Source organism: Cheilinus undulatus, linkage group 3 (assembly GCF_018320785.1).
Source record: "Cheilinus undulatus linkage group 3, ASM1832078v1, whole genome shotgun sequence".
NCBI classification, from domain to species: Eukaryota; Metazoa; Chordata; class Actinopteri; order Labriformes; family Labridae; genus Cheilinus; species Cheilinus undulatus.
In genome coordinates, this window is record NC_054867.1 from 29,898,575 (window position 1) to 29,923,926 (window position 25,352).

General features: G+C 38.2%; 2 protein-coding genes across 2 annotated transcripts; one reads left to right on the plus strand and one right to left on the minus strand.

Moving 5' to 3' along the window:
- The first annotated feature begins 1,682 nt into the window (after window positions 1–1,682).
- LOC121506966 (methylosome protein 50-like) lies at window positions 1,683–6,768 on the plus strand. The gene is made up of 10 exons (XM_041783041.1): window positions 1,683–2,101; window positions 2,453–2,638; window positions 2,746–2,887; window positions 3,040–3,089; window positions 4,409–4,479; window positions 4,895–4,952; window positions 5,800–5,871; window positions 5,949–6,057; window positions 6,146–6,214; window positions 6,306–6,768. Exons 1-10 carry the CDS (start codon window positions 1,993–1,995, stop codon window positions 6,448–6,450), a joined length of 1,011 nt encoding a protein of 336 aa, XP_041638975.1. The 5' UTR covers window positions 1,683–1,992; the 3' UTR covers window positions 6,451–6,768.
- Window positions 6,769–8,746: 1,978 nt separating this feature from the next.
- On the minus strand, window positions 8,747–20,733 carry LOC121504022 (uncharacterized protein C6orf132 homolog). The gene is made up of 5 exons (XM_041778653.1): window positions 20,527–20,733; window positions 17,671–17,759; window positions 13,845–13,935; window positions 9,850–11,818; window positions 8,747–9,740 (listed from the first exon to the last, which is right to left on the minus strand). The coding sequence occupies exons 1-5, from the start codon at window positions 20,603–20,605 to the stop codon at window positions 9,644–9,646; spliced, it is 2,325 nt and encodes a 774-aa protein (XP_041634587.1). The 5' UTR covers window positions 20,606–20,733; the 3' UTR covers window positions 8,747–9,643.
- Window positions 20,734–25,352: the final 4,619 nt, after the last annotated feature.

The following is a 25,352-nucleotide window of genomic DNA, read 5'->3' on the forward strand; positions in this document are numbered from 1 at the left end:
CTGTGATTCTGTTGAGGTCATGTGACTCCACTTTTATATCTCAGACATTTTCTCCAGTCACCAATGTATTGCCATTTTGCTTTTTATTGCTTGTTAATTCAAATAAACCTATAAAATACACTTTATTAGGCTGGTTTTGAAATATACAAATTGAAATTGGCTGACACCTCAAAACCAGCTAATTATGACAAGCCTAAATCAAATTGGCATTGTACCAAACTGACCTATTTCTCTTTAGTTTGTCTAAGTAGAAGGTAACTAAAATCAAGCATGACTAACTGTAAGTTAACAGGATATTTATGCTAAATTATGTAGGCTAACTGAATTTACAGGGGCATAGAATATTTTAAAATTACAAGAGGCCAAAATAATTTAGCAAAATCAAAAAAGCCCCTGAACTGAGGTCAAGCTGGTGGACATCCTGGCATGGATTCTGGCATGGGTTCAAGATGCTTTTCTGTAGGTGGCTTTATGGTGCATATGCAGACAATAGACTATAGGCCTAGGTGTAATAGTGTGAAAGGGCAGAATGTTAAAAAAATTTATAGCAGCTTTTTCCAAGCTTCGAATAAGCCCAGTTTGAGACCTGAAAATCCTCTAATATTTACCTTTTATTTATAATAATTTTGTTTCATAAATAGGGAATTTTAAGGCAAATGTTTATGTGCTTCCATACTCATATACATGACTTGGAAAGTGTTCATGGGGTCACAAAATACAATAAATGCTAATACCATTTATTTACTTTCTAGTTTATCTCTTAGACACACTTCATGGCCCTGCAGACTCTTCATAAGTGGCATTAATGTCTCCTATCAGTCTCCACTGATAACTCTTAAAATTAGGATGTGAGCAAAATATAGCAAAATGTTTAACAGTGTAACCAGTGGATCCAACATTAGTTAAACATAACACCTATTGTAGCCTATACATCAGGAAACACATATAATAAAAAGGTGATATGAGTTAAAACTTCTGGATGTGTTTTTTTTTTTTTTAACCTTTGAGACTTGAAATAATAACATGTATTCAAGTATTTGCTGATCGTTTAAGATATGTTTTTTTTTTATATATCATTTTTATTCTTTTAGTTTCTATGATTTTTTGTTATTGTGTGTAACCTCTCGCGACCCACCTACAATACCTCTGGGACCCACACTTTCGGATGTACTCGTAAAGGCAATCAGAAATCCTTTAATGAAAATATGTGTTGGCCACGGGGGTCGCTGTGACAAATTGAATGATTCTGATGCATGAATGTGTTCAGGATCATTGTGTGACTCTGCCTGTTTTGTGCTGATTGACAAAAGCAGTGTAGGATTACGTGGAATTATAGTGCTGAAAACACGGAAAAAGTAGTTTAAAAAGTGCCCAAAATTTGGCCCCCCTGCCACAGCCACGCCCCGATAACTTACAAATAGCCACTACAAGCATCATCATATGCGATTTCCCCAAGGGTACAATTTTGAGGAAAGTTTGGGGAGTCCTGTGGCATGTTAAAAACCTAAGGTTGGCTATTGTTCTGCTGGAATAATATTAACAAAACATTCAGCTATTTCGTAGGGTTCTCGCTCCAAAGTCGGTGCTTGGGCCCCAGTAATATAAAACAAATCGAATGGAGTCAAAATGCTGTGTACACTTCAGAAGATGGCAGTACAGCACCGCTGAGGACCTACACTGCTGTCACCTTCAGAGACGACGGTTTGGATTCGACGAAGAAGAAGAAACCCGGAAGTTGGTAATTTTCTGTCCCATGTGTTGCAATTTACTCGTCCATTCATTCATTTAATGGTAACTTCTGTTGCAGTTATATTGCATACTAACGTTTCCCAGGGAATACGGACAATATTGTGCCTCAGTGTTGCAAACAAAACACGATAACAGCGGTTTTTGTGAAAGCTATCAGTGGCTTCAGCGTTAGCTAGCGAACTGAAGAAATCGCGTATGCGAGTCTTGGCCACAAACACTTTAATGTTCGAGAGCGATATCTGAATGAAAAGCGCTGTGGATACGAACATGATCAAGGAAAACCGGTGGAACATACCCCCCAATGCTCCGGCGTGCATGGAGAAACACCTGTGTTCAGCTCAATACAGAGCAGGTACGTAACATGCAAGCTAGCTGCAGGACCGAGTAGTAAACACGTGGGGCTGCTTTTTGTTATGTCTTCATTCTGAACTGATGTGCATGGGGTTGTCTTATATGTATTTTCCCCCATATTGTTTTTATTCATTGAAAAAAGCGCGCGGATATTTCGCTGGATTCTGTTGCAGGTAGCTGGAAGGCTAACTCATCAAACAAAATACATTTGGCTTTTGAGTGAGGGGTTCCCTGTGGATTATTTATTATTACCTAATTGACGAGTGGCTTTTAATCACTTAGTTTAGTTGCCAGTTAAGGTAGCAGTGAAATAGGTATTTTAATGTGTTTTAGCTAATTGCTCTCTTCCCAGATGGCACCTTCCTGCTGGGTGCCTCCAGCCTCACTGGCAGGAGCTGGCAGGGGTCTGTGTGGATCTACAGCGACCCTTCTCAAGCCCCCAATGAGGAACAGTGCAAAGCCGGTGTTCAGACTGAAGCTGGAGTCACAGATGTCAAATGGGTATCAGAAAAGGGTGTAGTGGTGGCATCAGACTCTGGTAAGACACTGATTAGCTGCATTTCTGAATGTAGTAGTTAGCAACATTCAAAATTATTTTACCTTGTCAAAATCAAACTAAATTGTGTTTGACTCCTTACTCTGCAGGTGCACTAGAGCTCTGGGAACTGGCAGAGGATGAGCGCCTGCTGGTGAATCGCTTCACGAAACACGAGCACGACCACATTGTCACCTCAGTGAGTCCAGTTGCAGGTGCAAGCAGTGCTGTCACTGGCAGCATGGACTGCCGGTTAGAGCCTTTTTTTTAACTTGTATGAACACAGTTTGATGAAGTTTCATGGAAGATCAGAAGAATATTTGATATTTTTGTTTAAATCTTTGGCATCACAATTTTGGATCCTTTTTCATCTCTGTATACCTTTTTGACTTTTGTACCTGCAGGATTAAAGTTTGGGATCTTAGCCAGGAGATGGTTGTTACGACCTACAATGGTAAGGACACATGAAATGTTACAGTAAGGATATCAAGAAGGCATGTGTATGTTTTGCAGAAGCCAGTTGTTTCTTATCCTGCCTGAAATGTAGTAGAAATTATCCAGCTGGCCTCCATTTAACAAACTGACATTTTGAAATTGTATTCTTCTCTATATGACAAACTTCAGAACTTAGATTTTTTGTTTTACAAATTTGTATCATGATTTAACTTTGGCAAAATGAGACTGAACAGATTAACGGGCATTACGTAGGATGTACTCAACAAAGTTATGGGGCCATGTGAAAAAGGAGTTCTTGGCTGGTCTGGAAGTCATTTAACGTTAACCTCTGGCCTTCCTGGTATTACATATCATATCTGTTAATATCAATGCATATATTGCCAATCAGACAATGATTGATGATGCATTCTGAGTTTGGTGTCATTGGCACAAAAGTGGATTTTTTTTATTATGTTGGATAGATTTTATCCTTGTTGTAACAATGATTCTTGGCAGTAAATCTTATGATGCCACATTTGTAAGGAACATGCATTTGTGGGATGAGCAGCAGAGCGGAGTACTGCAGGTTGTGCCCATGAAAATTATGCCAAATATTCTCCTGACAATTCCAAACATCTTATTTTGTTGATGCTATTGACTCTAGCTTTGAGCTTCTGTTACCCTCAGGTGCTCACAGTCATGTGCCTGTCTGTCAGCACTGATAGAGGAACATCTTTTGGTGAAGACAGTGTGATGGTGTGGGACATAATCTCCCTCACTAGAAAAATGAGGCTTTTCATCACTGGAGGCAATCTCAATGCAGTGAGATATCGAGATGAGATTCTTCAACCAGTGGTTATCCAGTATCTCCATGGTCTGAGACTGAACTCTTTCCTCCACGACAACACTCGCCCACACAGAGTGGGTTAATCAGAGACTACCTTCAGAATTTGGGAGTGGAGAGAATGGAAAGGCCTGCCAGCAGTCCTGACCTCAACCCCATGGAACACTTGTGGGATCAGCTTGGGTGGGCTGTTCATGCCACAGTGACCAACCCAACCACAATGGCTGATGTGGGATAGATGCTGGTGAAAGAATGGGTTGCCATTCCAGATAAGCTATTAAGCACTGACAGAGAAGATCTGGCAACCTGCATGCTCAGCTCTGCTGCTTATCCCACAAATGCATGTTCCTTACAAATGTGGCACCATTTAAAAGAAAAATAAATGGGCTTTCTAACAGTATAAGAATTACTTTTTTGCTTTATTTAGAATGAAAAATTATCACTGGTAAAGATGCAAACAACCAAAGCTAATATTTCTCTTTTATTCTCTTCAGCGCACACAGGACCGATCAGTTGTGTTGCCTGCAGTCCTTCTGACGAGTCTCTTTTCCTCTCCTGTGGTCAAGTAAGACATTAATTGAAACTTAACAATGCTTTTGGTAAATGTATAACCAATAACACAGATGAACCATGACTGAAACTAAATTAGGCCAGGAGATAAAATTGCATAAGGACTTACGTGTTTGAGTGAAGAATAGAATGCATTTACTATTATTGCACAAAACACAATAGTCGTGCTATATTGTTTTTTTTAAATATGACCTCTCTTACCTGCCCACATGCCAACTCAACACAAAAACAAATGGTTGATTGCAATAGGAAGACAAGTACCTGAAAGAAATTTCTCTCTAGTCGATCTTAAATTTTACAAAGGAGTGTAAGGCTCACAATGTGAACAACAGAAAAGCAGGCAAAGAACTGCCAGTTTTTGTCCTTGTTATTAAAACTTCACCTGTTTTATCTTTTCCTCTGTCTCTCAGGATGGTCGTGTTCTGATGTGGGACAGGAGAAAGCCAAACAAACCAGCTACTAGAATAGGTGAGCAACAGGTTTTGCCAGGTTGTTGTTAGTGCTGCGTTTGATTGAGCTAGAGTAGAGACTTGTATCACATCTATTTTCTAAAACAGTAGCTAGCAGGCCATGTTCTGTTGGCTGTAAAAACAAGTCTTATCTGATTTTTTTCACATCCACATAAAATTAAAGTGTCTAAGACTTAGAAATAGAACCAGAGAAAATAGGTCCCTTAACCACACTACAAGATCATGGAGCTGATTTTGGGCTTGATTTATGATCAAAATCCTGTTTTTGGGGGTAACTGAGGACAGCTGATCGGGACTCAATGGGCTGTTATGTAGAACGGAGCAACAGCCCATCAGGAAGCACAACAAACAGCCATGACAGTGATGGTAAATGTGAAGTTAGATGGATGGACGTCAGAATGAAGGACCAAATTGTTGATTTGTGGCAGCAGTACAAGTGTTTATGCAAACATAACAGAATCAATCTGGCAGGAAGAGGAGCTGGACCACAATTGCTACCACACACTATGAGAAAAAAATGGTTAATTCTGTTATTTGTTGCCATGTGTAGAGTGTCTCACATTTTTTAAATCAGTTAGAATTTTAAAAATCTTCTAGTGTGTACCAGGCTTTAGCTAGTTCATTTTCACTAAAATGAAACTATAATATTCCCACGCTCAATCCCATCACTTCCAGTTTAAAATCAATGTCACTGACAGGTTTATGATAGAACAAGTCTGATCTTGTGACTCTGAATGTAATAGGCTGTCTGTGTAATTAAATAATATTCATCTTGTTAGGACGCAGTCCCTCATAATGATGCATATCCTGTTCTGATTCTAATATATTCTGTGTTTTTGTTTTAGACATGGATTCCCCCAGCTGCTCCCCCACTACTGCAGCCTGGCACCCTCACCACAGAAGTACCATTGCTATTGGTAAGGCCTGGCAGTAAATCATTGATTGACATGAATTGGCTGTCCCTCCATGTTTGATCATGCTTGTTGTGCCTCAGGTGATGAGCTGGGCAGAGTGACAGTGAAGGATTTCCTGGGAACAGAGCCAGCCAGGGTGGAGAAAGTCCACAGCCGTAGAGTCAATGGGCTTACCTTCTCCACACATAGGTAAACAGAAATCCTTGCAGAGTATCACTTGCTCTTACATTTCTCCTTTTCTAAAATGTAACCTCATTTTTGTTTGTCCTAATCTCAGCGCTTCATTGCTCGCCTCCATAAGTGATGATTGTTCCCTCGCTGTAATGAACTCTGATCTGCAAGAAATGTAAGGATTTGCACTCAACACTGAAACAAATATATCCTCAACAATGAAACACTTAACCATGTCATGCTGGGTTTTTTTTTTTTCTTTTCAGACATAGAGATCGGCAACACCAGGACTTTGTCAAAGGTGTGTGTTGGCTCCACGGTGGCTCCAACACTCTAACAACTGTAGGCTGGGATCACCTCGTGCTTCACCACACGGTGGGTCAAGCTTCTGGGGCTCCCAACTCCTCTTAAACAAGGCTGATGTTCACCCACATGGGACAGGAATGGTTTAAAATGGCTACTTCCCCCCTATTTTTAGGGGTGTCTGTGTATGTAAAAGTACTTTATTCAGGAAGCTTAGCTTGAATGCTTTATGGTTATTTAGATATTTACCAAATGTTTGAAATTTTCCCTCCCGATGCTCACTCTGGTCTGTAACTACTCTGAAACAGTCTTGATCCATTTTATTAATACTGCTTATCATTTTGTTGTGTGATCAAACTCAAGGCAACCCATTTGTATTTCATAATTTTACATTAAAGGTAACTCAGTGTTGTGATAGCAAAGGTATTATTTGTGTTTGTCTGTGCTCTCTTTAATTTAAGCCACACAAAGATTATGGGATGAAAGTACTGAGAAGGAGAAGAGCTACATATGTTTCTATAAGGTTTGATTTTAACACTGAATACCAAGTAGCATCCTCTGTATATTAGTAAACTGTGTATCCGACAGTGACCCCATTAATCTGCTCCTGGTTCACAACATGGTAGTGTGTTATGTGTTGTGTGCCACTAAGTATTGACACTTGGCTCACAAGTTAACAAGATTACACAGTGATTCACACAGTTAGTGGAAGCTATGGTGTCACTGCTAATCTGTTGTCTGACGTGGTAGACTGGATTTATGGGGCTATAATCATGTTCACAACACCAGCACCATGTCTTTTAGACAGTATAATAGACAGTATAATAATGTGTGCCACAGGATGCTGGTTTGACTCACTTATTGGAAAAATATTTAATAACAAAGCCACTAAGTCACTAAAATGATTTACTAATATTAAAGATCAAGAGATTGCCTAAAACAAAAGGTTGGGCAAATATAATTTATTGGTACAGGGGAGATGCTTGAACCTTACTGCATTTTCTCATTTGAAAGATTTTTTATATCATAAAAGTCAAAACCGGAGTTAAGATTTAGATCAGTTAGTAAAGCAGGCATCTGTATACAGAGGCTGAAGTACTCGCACAGGGGTCGCGGGATCATTCGCTGGTCTCTGTGCCATTTGGTGCACATCTTCCCCTGCTCCCTCCCCATGTCTCCTGTTTTTCAACAGTTGCCCTATCGGAATAAATGCATAAAAGCCCCCTAAAAATATTTTAAAAAATGTAAAAACTGCACATTGTTCAAGACAAAGCTCTGTAGTTGTACTTAGTACTTAATATTGTTCCTTAGATACTAGGCCAAAAAGACAGTATTTACTGCACTTATTTTAGCTGACTACAGCTAACAGCTGACTTATGACTAGGCATGTCAGTAGTCATCCTTAAAATGATACCTCTGGTCTATATGAGACCAGATTTCACAAACCGTTTCAATACAGAGCTGTGCAGTACTTCTTGAATAGTTCATGGCCCTGTCAAAGAAAAGATAAGGTATGCTGCTAAAAAGACAATGATGCAAGTTAACAATACCTCTTTACTCTTGCCAATTGTGACTACAATTACAGTGCAACTGTCACACCTCTTGTTTCAAACTCTTAACCAAAACACCCCCCACACCTTTTTCTTGCCGTAAGCATTTTATGAATGCAAAAATGAAGAAAAAAAACACAGGACTAGAGAACTTGATACTAACAGTAAAGACTTAAAAAACTTTAAATAACTTCCTGAAGAAGGCTAGACACTGAAACATGTTGTCCATATCAATTATGCTCTACTTGAAGAACATGCTAGTACAATAAAGGCATTTTAGTTTTATTGTTCTTTGAGAGACAAGGGCATTGGTTTCTAATGGTTATTTTCCATAACAGAATTTACACCCAAAAGACCAAAGTGATTATAGTTAACTAAAAATAACTAAAAACTACAATGTAAACTAAATAAAAACTAAGCTTTGAACTAAAACTTAAATCTGTGCTAGTCTTAGTCTTTGATGGTAACATACTGACTGATATGTACGTTCAAGCCTAGAGAGATCAAAATGGCTTGATTTGGTTGGAGATTTCACACAATGGCACAATTCAAGTACTGAGTTTCATTTGAACATCAGATTTTATTAGTTTGAATCAAAAGTGAACTGTAGCCTGTTTGAATTTTTTTTTAATATGCGATGTTTACTTTTTTGACCCTTTTGGGTCACCCCCCTAACAAGTATTCCTTATTGCTGAAAAAAACAACAACAACAACAAAAAAACTAAACTAAAACAAAATATTTTTGCAAAATTAAACTGAACTAAATAAAAATCAAAACCACAGTAATGAGAGTTCCAAAGTGTTTTAACCAAAGACTCAATAACAATTACTACAACTTGTAGTTAATGCTCAGTTTTATTTTCATTTAGGGAGTTGTTAGACAACGTTGGACTTTGATAAACTGCTTGCTTAAGACTTGGATGCCAATATTTTAAATATTGTGATCATATAAACTTAAAATGTACATAAAACTCAATTTTATACAATCGTAGTTCCTTCTAAATCTTTTTACAAACTATATATTTACAGAAAAGCAAAAGTGTAGCAAATATGGCTTACATATTTACTGTATATGAACATTTCCAAGATTAATAAATATGAGAAACAATCCCACTGAGTAATACACACATCCTTAGCTTTGTTTGAATTACAGGTTTGCTTTGTTCCAGTGGACCTACATAATATACATGTAACAGTTCTCTGGCAGAACATGTTACTACACCATGAACCACAATAATTACACTGTACATCAGAGCTTTGTTACAATTAATCTTCTGATGACTGACTCAAGAGTCTACAATCTAAGATTTATTTAAGAATACAGTTTTTTAGTTGATCATTATTATCAATCTGCCTGTTTAAAAGATATTTCCCCTGCAGCATTGGCACTGATTAAAAGCTTTGGTTATAAAGGCAACATACAATACAGTATACCTCTACACAGAACAAGAGCAGTAAAAGAAGAATCCTTTGAAAATGGTCCATTTAAAAATAAGATGTAAACATATGAAACTATATCTGACAGTGACACGTGATCGCTAAAGGTTGAAAAGTTAACTGACTACATTCAGAGCTGAACATTGTTATGGGACTTTTGTAACATTTGCCTCTGACATTTTTGTAACTCGTTTGTTTGAAGTGCTTCATATCAATTGTTCCAAATCATTTTGATGCAAAATGACATAATCCAAAAAATATGTCATGTACCAGAATACTTAACATTAGGACCATCTATCTTATTGATACGTCCCTCAAGATTCCTCTTTACTGTAAAGAGTAATTGGATTTTTGGTTCCAGGCCGAACTGTGAAGGTCATCCCATACTGATGTTTTGAATGCACTCCATTGCTGAAAAGAAAAACATACTCATGATTATTATTTAAGACTATAACCAAACACTTGGCCTTCAGATTAAACAATAATAATAGGTTTAATATTTGAAAACTGGATGTCTTACCTGACGGGGCTTTTCACAGAGGAAGTATCCTGATTTTTTCGGACCAATTTACCCTCAAGCTCGCGCATGTCCACAGCAGCCGTTTTGTTCACAACAGGGTTAGTCTTGCTCTGTGGTGAGACTTTGGGGGCAAAAGGGACCTTATTTTCCTCATCAGACAAGGGACTGCCCCAGTCATCAGAACTGGACTCTGTCTCCTTCACATGGGCCATTTTGTGGTCCATTTCTGCCATTTTCTTCTGCAAGATGCTCAAGAGTGTGACCTGACTGGGTGAAAGATTGGATGGGAGCTGATTTGGGACCATCTTTGGTTTTGGCTGGATTTGTAGCTTTGGTTTGGGACTGGTGTCAGGAGGTGGGAGTTTAGGAGCTTGTGGGGGTTTCGGAGGAGGAGGTGGCAATGGAGCTTGAGCTATAGGAGCAGGGTTTAAAGTTGGCGTTGTTGCCGTTTTCCTGGGAGGGTCTGGTGGAGGAATGGAAGGTGGAGGACCCACAATATCATCTAAATCATCAAACTCTGGAGGTGGAGGGAGCAGCGGAATATTTAACTCCTCTTTCCTTTCCTCATGCTTGGGAGTTGGAGATTTTGAGAGCCCTCTATTTGTGTTTTGCTTCTGTGGAGCCAGATTGGTCCAACTTGGGGAACCATCTACTTGATTGAAACCTGGACTGCTAGATGGGATCTGAGACTTGACCAGTGCAGGGCTTCCTGATTTTTCTGAGGTCTGAAGTGTTTGCCTATGGTTCCCAGGACTGACAGGCTTTGGACTTTCCTGAACTCTTTCTTGAGATGCCAAAGAAGAAGATGAGCTGGACCTTGGAGTGACCACAAAGGAATTGGGACTTGAATCACTTGGTTGAATGCTTGCACTGGGCAGTTCATCCTCCTTGGCACTGTTTTCCCGGGACAGAGAATGAGTTGCTCTGTCTTTCTCTCTTTTTTTAGCTGCCATTAAAAGAGCCAATGGGGAAGCTGCATGTCCCTCTTTTGCCCTATTGGTTTCACTACTCTTCAGGTTGCGTAATTTACGGTCTAAAAATGGACTAAATTTAGTACTTGGTTTTGGAGATACTTCAAGTTTTTCATTCCTTGGCTCTGGACTAATCGAAGTACTGTTTGGTTTCTGAATCAATGGGGAAGTCTGATTCAAATTCCTATGAGGTTTGTTTATTGGTGGTGCAAGAACCATCTCCACTTTAGCTTCCTTGTCCTCAGGCAGGGAGGATTTAGAGGGCTGAGTAACTTGCAAGTTATCCTTCAGTTCCTGTACATCTTTGGAAACTGGTTTAGACAGAGTTGGCACATTAGGGGCTTTCCCATCAACAGTTTGAGCAGGCAAAGAATCTTCCAGGAGTAACCTCTGCTTGGGTCTTGTCTCTGGTTCCTCATAGCCTTTAAGAACTGAGACCGTTGGAACATCGTAAAGCTTTGCTTTGTGTTGGGGATTGAAAGTGGACAGTGTTGGTGTGTGTGCAGGGGGAGGTGGGGCAGGAGTTTGTGGTGGGGAATCAAGGTTGGACATGGAGGACAGTCTTATGGGTTTTGGAGGAGGTGTCTTATGATTTTTTGGTGGGGGCTGTGGTGGGGCAAACTTTGGATGGTCAGGTACTGGGACATATGGTGGACTAGAAATGGGTACTGATGATGCAGAGTTGGTAGAGCAAGTGGATGGAGGCTTTGGCGGAGCCATTGTTGGCGGTTTTAGGAAGGGTAAATCTCCCCCTTGCATGGATGGTGTCACAGATGGAGGGTTTGGAGCTGGCATGGAAGGAGGCTGAAGGATTGCTGGGTCTAGAGTGCTAAGGTCACCCATGAAGTCTGGTGGAGGGATAAAAGTCCCTATTGATGGAGTGAATGTCCCTGGTGGGGGTGGAGGTGCTGTAGACGGAGGAGGAGGAACAAAGATATCCTCCTCGTCAAGGTCAGGCATGGATATAACGGATCCATTGGTCAACTGATCTCCGCTGACTGGTGAAAAGGAGAGAGAGGATAAAGGAAACGTTTATTGCCGATGAACATTGCATATGCAGACAGCTTAAAATATCTATAACTTGAAAGAGCATGGGTGGAAAGTATCGAATTACATTTACTCACATTACTGTAATTCAGTAGTTTTTTTTCATCTACTTATACTCTTATAACATCTTGAAATCAGCACTTTTATTCCTACTTAAGTAAGTTTTAACCAGAGTAACTGTACTTTTAATTGATCACAATACTTGTGTACTTTTCCCAACTGTGTTGACTACACAGTAGCACACAGTGAGAGAATGATTCCACATCAGATCCCAAAACAGCAAAAACTGGAATGTTTATTCCTCAGGGTTAGACATTTCAGAGTTGATTTTAACTCCTAAAGTGTCATTTCTTCCAGTCTGAGTGAAATGGTCTTCAATGTAGGAGTTGTTTGACAATGTTTATCCATCATTGTTAGTTCAGTTCTGTAAAGAATAAATCAATCTAAGCTGCACCCACTGCAATTTCAAATGTGAGGGGTTTGTGGGTGAAGTTTCCCATCATGTCCTTAGGCAGACTTTTTTGATGTGTTTCATATATGTTAAGTTGTGTTTGGATGTTGCCTGTTGTACAGTAGTCCCTGATTTGGATCTTTTGGTCATGCTTCTGGTGGATTGTTGCAGTGAGACCCATTGGGTTAGAATTCCTATAGTCTTAGTAATAGGTTCGTTACCTTTAGTTGTTGGTGCAAGCTATTTTTAGATCAGCTGGGCTAAGATGGGAGCTGCTCTGCCAACTCTATGGAGTCTTATGGTAATTCCGGCTTTCCCTCATCAAATACACAATCCAACAACTCCGAAACGCTCTCGTGGACAAGTTGTGACCTGCACATTCACCACGCCATGAAATAATAACATATAATTATGTATCATTTCGAAGTAAGTACGAGTAAACCACTTTTACCGCTTTTGAAATCCTTCTGCCCAGCAGCCATGGCTGGAGTGTAGTTCCGGTTTTGCATTTGCCTCTAAAACCACCCCGTCTCGTAATGTTCCATGATTATTTCATAGTGTGGTGAATGTGCAGGTCACAACTTGTCCACGAGAGCGTTTCGGAGTTGTTGGATTGTGTATTTGATGAGGGAAAGCCGGAATTACCATAAGACTCCATAGAGTTGGCAGAGCAGCTCCCATCTCAGCCCAGCCCAGCTTGCACCAACAACTAAAGTGACAAACCTATTACTAAGACTATAGGAATTATGGTAATGGGCGAATTTGCCAAAATGTTGACGTATCCCTTTAAGTAAACTTTAAATTAAATACTTAGTAGACTTTTAGACTAGTACTTCTACTTTAACGTAAGTACATTTTAACCAGCGTAACTTGTGTACAATAGTCATGTACTTTTTCCATTTCAGCACCAGAGTTACCATGCAATACTATAAAATTAAAAACCTTTCTAGGAACCAACACTTTTCAAAAAAGTGCATAAAAACATTTTTATGGTTAGGGTTATCAAGCCTTCCCCTCATAAAAAAATCCACATCCCTTGTTTGCAGGACTGGTAATAAAAGAAGATATGCCATAAGAAACCACAAATTGTTACACAAAAATGGAATCTGGAGTAGCCCTTTGACTGACTGGTGACCAGTCCAGGGTGTATCCAATAGCAGCTGGGATTAGCTTTAGACCTCCCTGCAAGCCCAAATAAGACAAGTGGTATCGAAGATGATTGATGGATTATGGAGTTCAAAGACCAATAGATTCAGAAACTAGGGGTATCGACTTTTTCCTTAAATGGAAACATGCCCATTCTGCCAATAGTTGCTTAGTATGGCTGTTTGGAAAGATTCCAGGGGTTTATTGTGCAATTGCCTGGACAAACATTTACTTGCCCTGAATTTTCAACCCTTTATGGAGACAGATTGCTTTAATCCATCAACTGAGACTGGCCAAAGGAACTACAAATGGTCTTAGTCTTTTGTAAATAATGGAATTTGCCATGCTTAAGTACATATTTGAGGTTGGTAGATGCTTACCTGAACCGTTGATCTTTGGACCACTGACTGGGGGAAGGAGGGGCACTTTGGGTGTCGGAACAGCAAACCCTTGGAAACTGTCACTTGAGGACTGTGAGAGGAAAAAAACAAGATTGTTTTATTATTATCCAAGACAATGCAGACATTATAGTTCAAGAAGACTTTGGAATATGAGGGTTCCTAAACTTCCCACTCTTAATATGCCAAAAATGCTTTTTACAGGCAAATATTCACTAAACAAACCAGTTAACTTTGTCAGCTTCCAGTATTATTTTTAAGTAGGTTAGGTTAGTAGTTTTGTTAGCTACTGTAAGGAAGTTCAAACTACTTTACTGGCATTTTAATTTAAGTTAAACTGCAAGAAGAAAACTATCATTCTGTAACAAAGATCATAAGTTTATGACTTATATCTCCAAATGATGAGCTATTCTGAGGTTTCTTAAGTGTAATTTTTGTCCACAACATTATAGCATTCTTGGCTCATGAGCATCACTTGGTGAATCAGAGGATACACCTGTTATTCATTACATTGTTTCTGGTGTTAAATGGGCCTGGCTGAGAAAATACCTAGCTGTCACGTAGATACAGTATGTTTGGATGCATGTTTGAATCAGTGTTTTAGTGGCAAAAGAAAGAAGAGATGAGCTGGGGAGATATGCTGTACATTTAATGGCTTGAACACCACCAAAAGTAAACAAAGACTGTGTTGACACAATATAAGTCTGTGAGAAGTTACCAGGTATTACCCCTTTAAAAGGTCAAAAAATCTTTGCAGTTAGACAAAAGATATTTCCACTACTCTGCCTCTTTGTGTTGTTTTCCTGTAGGGTCCTTTGAGTTGTTCTCTTATGCAATAAAGCACACCCCAGGTTTACATAGTTTGAGTAATTTGGACCTTTAAGTGCTTTTTTACATGTGGAACATCCATTAAAATTCCAACACCTTGGAAACCCTCACATAAATCTAAATATCAGGCAGATATGAGTAAGAGGGAAAGGCTTTTGAAAATAAAGTAGATTGGACATCTGCCTGAAATTCACTCACACAAGAGTCTTAATGTAGCTTCTTGGAAAGGTATGTACCCTGCACCTCAGGACGAGGGTGTGTCTCTAAAAATGGCGTCAGATCTAGTTTGATTCATACGTCTGTTCCCCGTGTTATGACTCACTTTCATCTGTCGCAGCAGTCTGAGCTGTCCTGCCCATGTGCTGCTGGGAGTGCCACAGCCAGCACATGCCACAGACGCATTCAAAGAACACTCCCAAACACTGAGGTGTGTGAACCAGAGCATAGATGAGTTCTTTATTTATACCTGCACCATGACAATTAAACTGGAGGCCTGCCAGACACACTGACTGTAAATGTCATGCTATAAGTTAAAGTAATTTGAAGTCAATTCACAGTGAAAACTGGCTCAGAAAGAGTTGAACAAATCTGCAATATAAAGTATCTGCCCATGAATAAATGCTGTGCCATCAACTTAGCTACAGGTACAAAAAAAGTTATCAGAAAAAGTCAGTTTATTATAAAATCAAGATTTTTTAAGTCTACCATGGCTGTCACAGAGTTCATCACATACCCCAACAAACCAGCTAGCATTTTGTAGTTAAAGGGCCATGGGCCAAAGAGTTGTTTATTATTGTGTGATCATTATCATCATGTGTAAGTGTATTGTGTTCACTGTGTATCATCTAACATTTTTACTGTCAGATTAATCCTTCAGTACAAAAGTTTCAATGTTTTGCCTCAAAATAATAAGAACACTGAGTCAAAATCTTATAAATTTAGTCAAATTCAATCACTCACTGGAAATCCAAGTAACCCATCAATAGTTGTTTACAAACCTGTTCACTGAGTCATTTGAGCTGCGTCTTTCTGCTATTGGTGATGCAGCACAGCTCTGGAACAGCAAATGTTGTCATTTATGTTTTTTTCTATGAATAAGTAGCTGTTTTCACACATGCACTACTGAAACTTCTGGAGAATTTCAGAAGGACTGCTTTTGAAATATTCCTGAGTTAGAAGTTCACACATGCATCTCACACCGGGAGACTTTCTGTTTGAGGAGGCTGGATATGACATAAAAAGCAAGATGGGGAAATGATGGATGAAAATGCATAGTACTAGTTGTAAACTTTTGCACCAAATTCGTACCCTACCAATGGAAAGTAACTTAAAAAAGAAATATCAGAAATTTTTAGGAAGCAGAAGTGAAAAAATTGAACTTCAAAATGGTTTTTCATTATTTAAGAATGACAATGTCGCTTTTAGTGCAATTACATTAAAAAATGTAAACACTAAGAATTTTTTTAGGTTGAACTACATCTTTTATTCCAAATGATAGATTTGTTGGTATTTTAATTCTAAATTTGTGTTTAAATTGCGTAAAAATAGTGCATACAACTGCCTCACAAGCAAAAGCATTTCTAGGGAAGCGGCCCCCTGGACTGTCCTTTGTTAGGGCTAAGCCCTGGATGTTTAACACATTTGACTCCATCACTGGTGGATCCACTCACTTAAGCTACAGACAGTTCCTTATTAATACTTCCAAAATTATCCATCACACAGTCTACCTATACACAGTAGTAGATCTGTTAAAAAAGACACATTACCCTGTCTATGCTTCCATTTCTGCTGTTAGCCTTTTAAATTGAAGCTTTCTTGCATATTTTCATGACAAAGTAATTAACATTTTAACTATTCACAAGAATTATGGGAGCTTACAGTGATGATGTTGCCCGTTCAAGGGTGAAGAGGGAATGTGAATAGTTTGGGGGAGTCATACAAAATCTGCACATATAAATTCAATCCACTTGTTCCAAATATGTAAGGAGTAATTTCAGTCAAACTAGTGCTCCACATGGTTTACTTACTTAATCATGTACTCCCTGGTTTATTTTAATACACAGACCTAATGATGGGACCTGAAGGTGATTAAAAAGGGACAAACCCTGGTGCTCTGGTCTGTGTTGTGTATTCCAGCACAGTCTGAGCAGGGAAGCTGTCGCCTGCAATACTCATGATTTGGGCATGAGTTTTCAATCTTGTCAGGCCTTGTGTCATGTGTGACAAAGGCAGAGGCACACACTTGCGGTAATGATGCCATATGTTTTAGCAATTTATACTGATTTATACAGTATGTCATACCGGTATATAAACCACAGCTACTTTTTTAGACAAAAAATAGGTATTAAAGTGCGGGTTATACATCAGGTTTCACTGTAATTTTTTATTATGTGCTGTTATTTGGGTTTTTAATTTCAAGGTTTAAACATCCTTGAAACAGAAAAGACCACTGGATGCAATGAACACATACAACTTCATGACAGGATTCTTTATAATGTGTAAATTTGCTTTAGACTTAGTCTACTATGATGCACCTGAATCCAGTACATGCTGATAGCAGCTTTCTTGTGGACTGCATGGTCTATAATTTCCCACTGAGTTAAATCTTCCTCATCAGAGTATATCAAAGTCATCACAATGGAAAGTAGATTTGACGGAACACATCCTTACTCAACTGACACCAAAAAATGCTTGTTAACCCACATTTGCTAACGTTCATCAACACACATGAACAGTTTTTTGTATTCACGCTTATCCTGACTGTGTGCCTTTTAAAGCTGACCCAGATTCAAACTCACACTTCCAGCCTGACGCTGTCCTTTATCAGTTAATGAGCACCTACACAGCTCTGCAGATACAGAGTTCAAGATGAAGTAATGCATAAATGACAGGGTGGAGACTTTCAGCACATTTCTTATTCCAGGGCAAGAAAATTACTCATAAATGTAAAGTCAACATGAAGCATTACTGTGGTACTCACAGAGTGATGTTTGACGGTGGGTCTAGCCCTCACACTGGCTGTTCCTGACTCAGGAATTGCTGCGTTCCCCAGCACCAGCTCCACATTGTCTGAGGGAATAAAAAACAAAAGATTTTAATACCCTGCTGGTGTTTCATTACAAGGACAAGTTTCAGCACAATTTAAGACACTTTTTACACATCTCACCCTCTTAAAATGCATTGTGCCCCAGAGAGCATAGTAATTCTCCCAGGAAGAGATTAGTACATTACACACAGGTCATTGTACAGGTAATAAGATACTGTATGCACCAAAGAGGCCTCTTTGTATTTGTCACTCAGTCTAATAATCTACTGTGTAATACCATGTGCTGTCACAGGTAGGTCTGTTGTTGACAACTGAAGAGTTGGGCGGCTGAACACTAATCTTTATTTATATTTCACCATTGTGTTCAAGCAAAAGCTTAGTTTGGTGGCAACCAAGGACAATTACATATAAGTATTACATAACTTATTTATACGGTAAATGCATAGATTTTTCTTGGAGAATCACATCAGCTCAGTGAATGCTTTTAAAATTCTTTAAGTATGGTGAGCAAGTCAAATTTTGAATAACACATTTATATAATTTGATAATCGGAGTGCTCAAATCAGATTTGATGTAGTCTGAGACATGAGCCAATGGAAAAACAAAGACGAGTTAACTTATCTACAATAAGTGACAAAGATGATGCAGGAAAACAAACAATCACAGATTGGGACAGGTGAAAAAACTTTCTTCTGAGCAAACAGATGATATCAGAAGTCATCGTTTGGTTCGCAAAAACATATTTAGAGGTTTTACATTCCTTAGCTGTCGTCTGGTCTGTCCAACAAGTGACTGATGACAGTAGCTTGTCACTGAAAGGCTCTTTAGGCTGCATGTTCTGTCAGACATCTAAAGCAACACTTTTCATTCGTCTGAAAGGAAGAAAAACCAAAGACTCCAAAATTGACTATCAGTACAAACAAGAAAAGCAAAGTGTTTATTAACTCAGTCAGTGTCATGTTTGCACTGTGCAGTTCACATACTTAGGGCCAAAAACATGGTGGATCTGGAATACAATTTAAGGATCAGCTCATTTCAAACGACCTCAGAGGGAATGTCTGTGGTGTCAAACCAGTCTGACCAAATCATTTGTTTCCCTATTGTGCACCTGCATCATTTAAATAGACAAATGCCCTGTCTCATAATGCAGCTTTGCACAGCAATCACTCTGGTTTCCTTCTACTCCACTCAAATGGAACTAATGTCCTGTGGAGCTGGGTGGTTTATCTGTAAACTGATATCAATATGTGGCAGGAAATGGAGACTAGGATTTGAGTTAATCTGATATCCTAAGATTATTTGTTAGATCTGTTTTAACCTGATCTTTGAGACAACTTCAGGCTAAGCAATATACCTTTCTTTGACTGTTTAGGCTGTTAAAATTAATAGTTACTACTTAGTTGATAACTATCTTTTTGCAGCTTTCAATCACACTTTGTCAGGTTTTTAGGCAGAAGTAGCTTAGTGTGACATGTTTTGGAAATTGCAATGAAACTCACAATACAATACAATATGGTGTTCGATGCAATACATGATTTGATACAATATGTACTTGGCTAATGATAATATCATGATACAGTAATTCTGTGATTACTGATATTATGCAAGCTGATCATATAATGATACATTATCATGCTGTCTTCTTCTTTTTAAAGACTTTTTTTGCAGCTTTTTGCCTTTATTTTGATAGGACAGCTAAAGAAAGAGAGGAAATATAGGACAAGAGCGTGGAGGACGACATGCCAGGGTCGGGATTCCAACCTGCAACCAGTGCGATGACGACTGTAGCTTCTGTACTCAAGCAACTGTGCTAAACCAGCATCCACCCTCTTCTTTTATAAATGTGTTGTCAATTTCTTTTGTGGCCAAGTTACGTTTACTTTTTATAAGTAACCCCATGGAGAGTAAAGAAGTAGTGGTGAAGCCAGGGGCGTAGCTAGGGATTTTGGGTCCCCAGAAAGAATATTACACAGGGGCACCCTTAACCAGCTAGCCAACCAACAAATGTTGTCATTTTTACAATTATCTATGCATTTTAATGTATTGTTGAACCATGATTTCCCCATTTATGAGCAATATTTTTACTATTTTTACTATATGCAGTTACACTTCATTATTATTATTATTTTTTATTCTAACAGAACTTCCAAACACCGTTTTTTTTCTTCCAGATAGGGCAGCTGTTATAATTACAAGTGATACAAAAGTCACTATTAGATACCTGTTGAGCATTTACATGAATTTAGATGACTTACACATAACAAAACCCTTCTTTGGAAAATGTGTTTTGGACTTCAAGTGTCCCTGACATTCAGCTGTCTCTACAGCAGAATAAGTAGATAAAAAATCAAATCATCAGATGTTTTCTGACCTATCTTCAAAACAAAATGGTGTAGCTATTGTATTATCCACGTTATCTTTGTATTATGTGAATGCCTGTCTTCTTTATTTACAGTTTTGTCAAGGCAACATGACTTCACAGGCTGAGGAAAGGACAGCTCGTCCTGTAGTCAGCTAGGCCTGCGCAGAGTCATCCAGATTAACTATCAAGTGACATTAACATCAGAAAACAGGTTATTCATGGATGAATCACATTCTCCTGATGCTGCCTCAAACTCATTACAATGCTATTAAAAAGTCTATGATTATCTGTTTATCAGCTGTTTTAATGTCCAGGCTTGAAAACTTCAAAGTCAACAAAAAGTTACAAAGGTCGTGTTTTTCTTCAGTGAATGGTTCACATGAAAATGCTGTCTTGTGTATTAGTTGTGTAAGCAGCGCAGTACTCACCCATGTCTTTCATTTTGACATTGGTGTCGAAAAGTGACTGGTTCTTCCGACCCAGAAAGTGTAGTGGTCCCCTCTTCATGGCTGATGGTTAGTTGTAGCGTAGCTTCGGCTCGTCGGGATTATTGACGCATTTTGCTCCACAGGTAAAATCCAAGGTGAAGCGGCAGGTGAGCAGCAGGTGCAGCGCAGTACAGCGCTCCAGGTAAAGCTGACTTCACTGATTTGGAGCAAACTTTTGTGAACAGAGAGAGAAAATGGTGCAAACCCCGCCTCCTCCCCTTTCACTGAGCCTCCCTTTTTTTCATGTACACTCCCAACAGGTGAGGCCTGGGCTCTCCTCTGCTGCTGCATTCCAACACAAATGTCACCTGCGTTTACCTGAGTAAGCTGCCCTGCGTCCTCTCGTTTTTATAATCGTGCTAACATTAGCTCCACTTTATCAGAGCTATTTACAAGCTAGCCTACTTAAAAGCTCTGTGTTTTACCTGACTGACAGTAAACACATCATTCCTATTTGACAGAGCCACTATGGGGGTAATGATTCGCTCATATTTTGATACAAGATGTACGATATAGTACAATTTTATTACATCATTTATTTATTCCAAAAAATATGAGATCAGCTGTCAATTTATAAATAAATGTTAAAAATTGGGATATATCCTTCTTGTTTTCAAGGCACAAGTCATAAGAAAAAGCAGATAACACGTTTTCTATTCCCAGAAAAAGAGTTCTACAATATATTTTTGTCTAATCAATGTAAATTGTTATTTATTTGTATTGCGTTAAACTGCATCTGGAGGTATTTTTACATCCCTATTGCTAAGTCCAGGGTTTTACCTTGGGTTCCTTGATTTTAAAAAAAAAAGTAGTGACTATGTAAACAGGAAACCGTTGATGGGAAAATGGGTTATTGACCGTGAAAGTTATAAATGTGTGATAATGAAGCAGTCATGCTGATCATAAGGAAATAAACTTAACCATACTTTATATCTAAAGCCCCCTTTGAAACAAGAAGGTAACAGATGATTAATCTACTTTTAAAAAGATCTATACAAATAAATGTAACTACAATGTCCCTGTGTTGCAAATCTATTAGTATTTATCAGTTATTAATAGATAATTATGAAGACATTAAGTCAAATGAAGATGGTGCTATCAGTGTCATAGACTTTTTTATTTGGGTGGTGAAACTGTGGCAGTGACTTGTGCAGGGCTGGCCTGATTAAGGCTCTGTGCTGCACAGAATAATATATAAGAATTAATCAAATGCATTTACTCTGTCTGATTCCAGTTCATATATCAGATCAAACAGCTAACACGAAAGTATCTCACAGATGTTTGATTCCCTAGTAATATATTTTAACTTACAAAAGTAACGGAGCAAAGTGAGCATTGTAAGTAAAGTGCTATGCAAAGAAAGCTATACACAACCTGTGATACAAACTGCTAGTTTTGATTATGAGTGTCCAATCTGATTTCTGGATATGACCTGGATATGTCTTCAAGTCATTCAATAACAAACTTCCCTTTTAAAAATAGCAATAAACATGAAAAATGTTTAAAAAATAAGTTGAAACTTCTATAAGGTATTTAAGAAACTTGTGGTTGACATACATGTTTGATATACAAGTGAAGGGGACATTGTTTAAATCAATTCAACAACTTTATTAATCCTTCAATGGTCCGCTGGTTCAGAGCAGTGTGCACGTAAAACAGATGTTATGAGCTTTTCCAAAAGTCAATTATTTTTTTAAACTGTCTAATAACTCAATATATGCACCAGAAACTGTTCCTGAGATGCAAGATAAAAATATTTACCGGTGATATTTTAAAGCACCCACGCGGAAATGTTTTGCTCATTTTGGCGCCTCCTCTGGACAAAGGTGTACATTTTATCTTTTCCTGATTTTAGCAGTGTCAAGCCTACTTTTTTTTAATGTTCAAGCGCCAATCTTCACCTAAAAAAAAAAAAGTTTTAAAAAATAGATAATGTTTTATCAGGTTGCTGTTTATTGCTTTGTCTGACACCTACAGCGTACCTCTTCATCCTAACAGTCATGAAGAGTGACTATAGAAATAATCAGTATCTTTGCTGATGGTCACATTTGCTGATGTACGTATTTTGAGGCATAAATATAAGTTTCCATTTGTGTCATAACTGTATAAAAGCGTGTCACAGGGCCTTTAAGGTATAAATATGACTTGCACTGAATTGTGATTTTCTTTCTCAAATAGTTTCAGTCTTCAACTACACCAGAGTTTTAGAAGCAAATATTGATTAATTACATTTATCATTCGCAATACATCAGCACTTTAGCACTAAAGCACTTTACCATATTCCTTATGCACTTTAATGACCACTTTATCCCTCGTCAGTCTTAAGCACAGTCATATAGCCACTTTCTGTATTGTTATATGTGGATCTTTGTGTATTAATGTCCTGATGTCAGAATTTATGTATATTTTTCATTTTCATTTTGTACATGCTTGATGTATGTTTTTATATGTGTACCATCAACCTGCAGTGGACTACTGATGGATATTTACCTATGGCTACAGTCTGGCCCTTTTACACGTCCATGTTCGTTAATGTGCACTGCACCTATAATGAATTAATAAATTTATTTATTTATTAATTAAATAAATAAATAAAAACACATTTATTTTTTGTAATTCAAAGAGTTAAATAATAAAATCTGTCAAATTATAATGCCTTAGTATTCACAAAACCATCCCTAAATAAGTAAAATGTTAAAAAAAAAAAGTCCCTCCACTATCTTAACTGCTAACAACAGTAACTGTTTGCATGTTAATGAACTCAAAGAAATTCTTATCCAATTATAAAGGACATAACACCAAGTTGGTCAACTCTGCAATGTAAAAACATTGAACTTTGACCCTTCAGTATTGTACATTTGCCTGATGACCCTTAACCCAAGTGGCCATACATTTATATATTTCTTTTTACTCTGTTTCCAGTTATAACAAGTGAAAACTGGTTGTTTTCCTAAGATCTTGACTTATTTGTCTCATCATTTCAGGATAACAAGACTTGGTTTTCCCACAACTGAGTTAATTTCTCAAGACTTCAGGGACAAAAATTGAAATGACCCTATCACTTAGAAACAAGTGCTGTTATCTTGAGATGATGATATAAAAAAGTCCAGATTGCAAGAAAACAGCTGCAATATATTATTGAACTGCTTTTACCTGTAAATGACTTTGTTTATGCTGTAAAGTTGCTTTGTACAACTATATCCAGTGACGCAAATAGGACTCACTTCAGAATGAGATGCAGTAACAGAAAAAGGGATTAGGAATGGAGACATACAACTGCATAAGTAAGTTGTGGAGTATTTGTGATAAGTTGTCAGCGTGTAAGAAGATTTGAAAAACCTGACACAGTTTGAGCTGCTCTGACAGTGAGACTGAGTTTATACCAAGTAAACAGTAAAAGCAGGATTGACCTGCTGGTCAAAAATCATCTGGTCAAAAATTACATAAAGAGCGACACAGAGGACATTTTTTTATATGGATCAGCTAAAGAATGCTGATCACTGATGGCCATGTTAACTCTGCATCTAGGTATTTGCATGGTTACTTATTAATCACGGTTGAGCATGCAGTTTTTATTATCCCTTTTTAAATCTCTATCACAATAAGCACCATGGTTTCCTACCTCAGTGGTATTATTTACCTAAGGACGGGGGAGCATGTGGCCAGTGTAAGGAGGATAATTGTAAAGTGATGGTGGAGAACTGCAGCTAAAGAGGATCAAGAAGCTGTTAAAGCTCAGAGTGGGCTGAGCCATGACAGCGACCCTGCAGCAGTCTCTGTCTGTGGGCTAAAATAAGATCTTTGTTTCCTCACGTCTTCGCAGCTCACCCTGTTTATTTACAGACATACTGTTTTACAGTCATGGTCATTTACAAAGTACAATTACTTAAGTTCTATATTTAGATGATCCAAGAGCACTGAGTGGTTTACTTCTCTGCTACTTTATATTTTGACCACTACGTTTCAGAGTAAAATATTTCTATTTTCAACATGCATTCTGCATGATAACAATGACAGGACTGAAGGAAAGTAGCTGAGGACACAGTACTTTGGCTTAAATTACTACACCTGTCTTTGAGTTTGTATGGAAGCCTTAAGAGTACATGCATCCATACATTTTATTTACCACATACATTTTGATTTTTTAGCAACATGTTTTCTTCTTTGTCTCAAAACATTGCTGGTTTCCCCACAGTAACAAGCTCACTTTACAGAAAAAACAGCATTGTTATCCCAAGATAATGAAATAAATGTGTCTAGATTGAAAGTAAACAACCAAAAGTCAGTCAGCGGCACAAGAAAATGGAGTAAAATGAAACATTTGGAGGATTGTCTATTTAGGGCCCCCATAGGTTTGAACTATTTGCAGGCCTAAAGCATTGTGCTGTTTAGAAATTAGACTGTATAATGTAAAATATAGTGTATTATATCACGTTACTTACACATTTATTATCCAATAATTGCAATAGAGCATTAAATACATGATACATTCTCACATTAACCCACAGATTTTTGTAGAAGCAGTTTTACATCATTACATAACAAACCAATGTTTACTTTTGTAATTATTCATGCTGTCCAGAAAAACAGTCAGCCTTTTTCTTTCTTCTTGGCTACAGTGACAGTGTTTCTGTCTGATTCACAGCACATCTGTCCCACCTAAACCTTAGCTGTCCCGCAAACAAACCAGACTAGTCCATCCAGTTCCTCTTTCCTGGGTAGGAATTCATCCTGATGGCTGACGATGCTGAAATTCAAAGAATGTG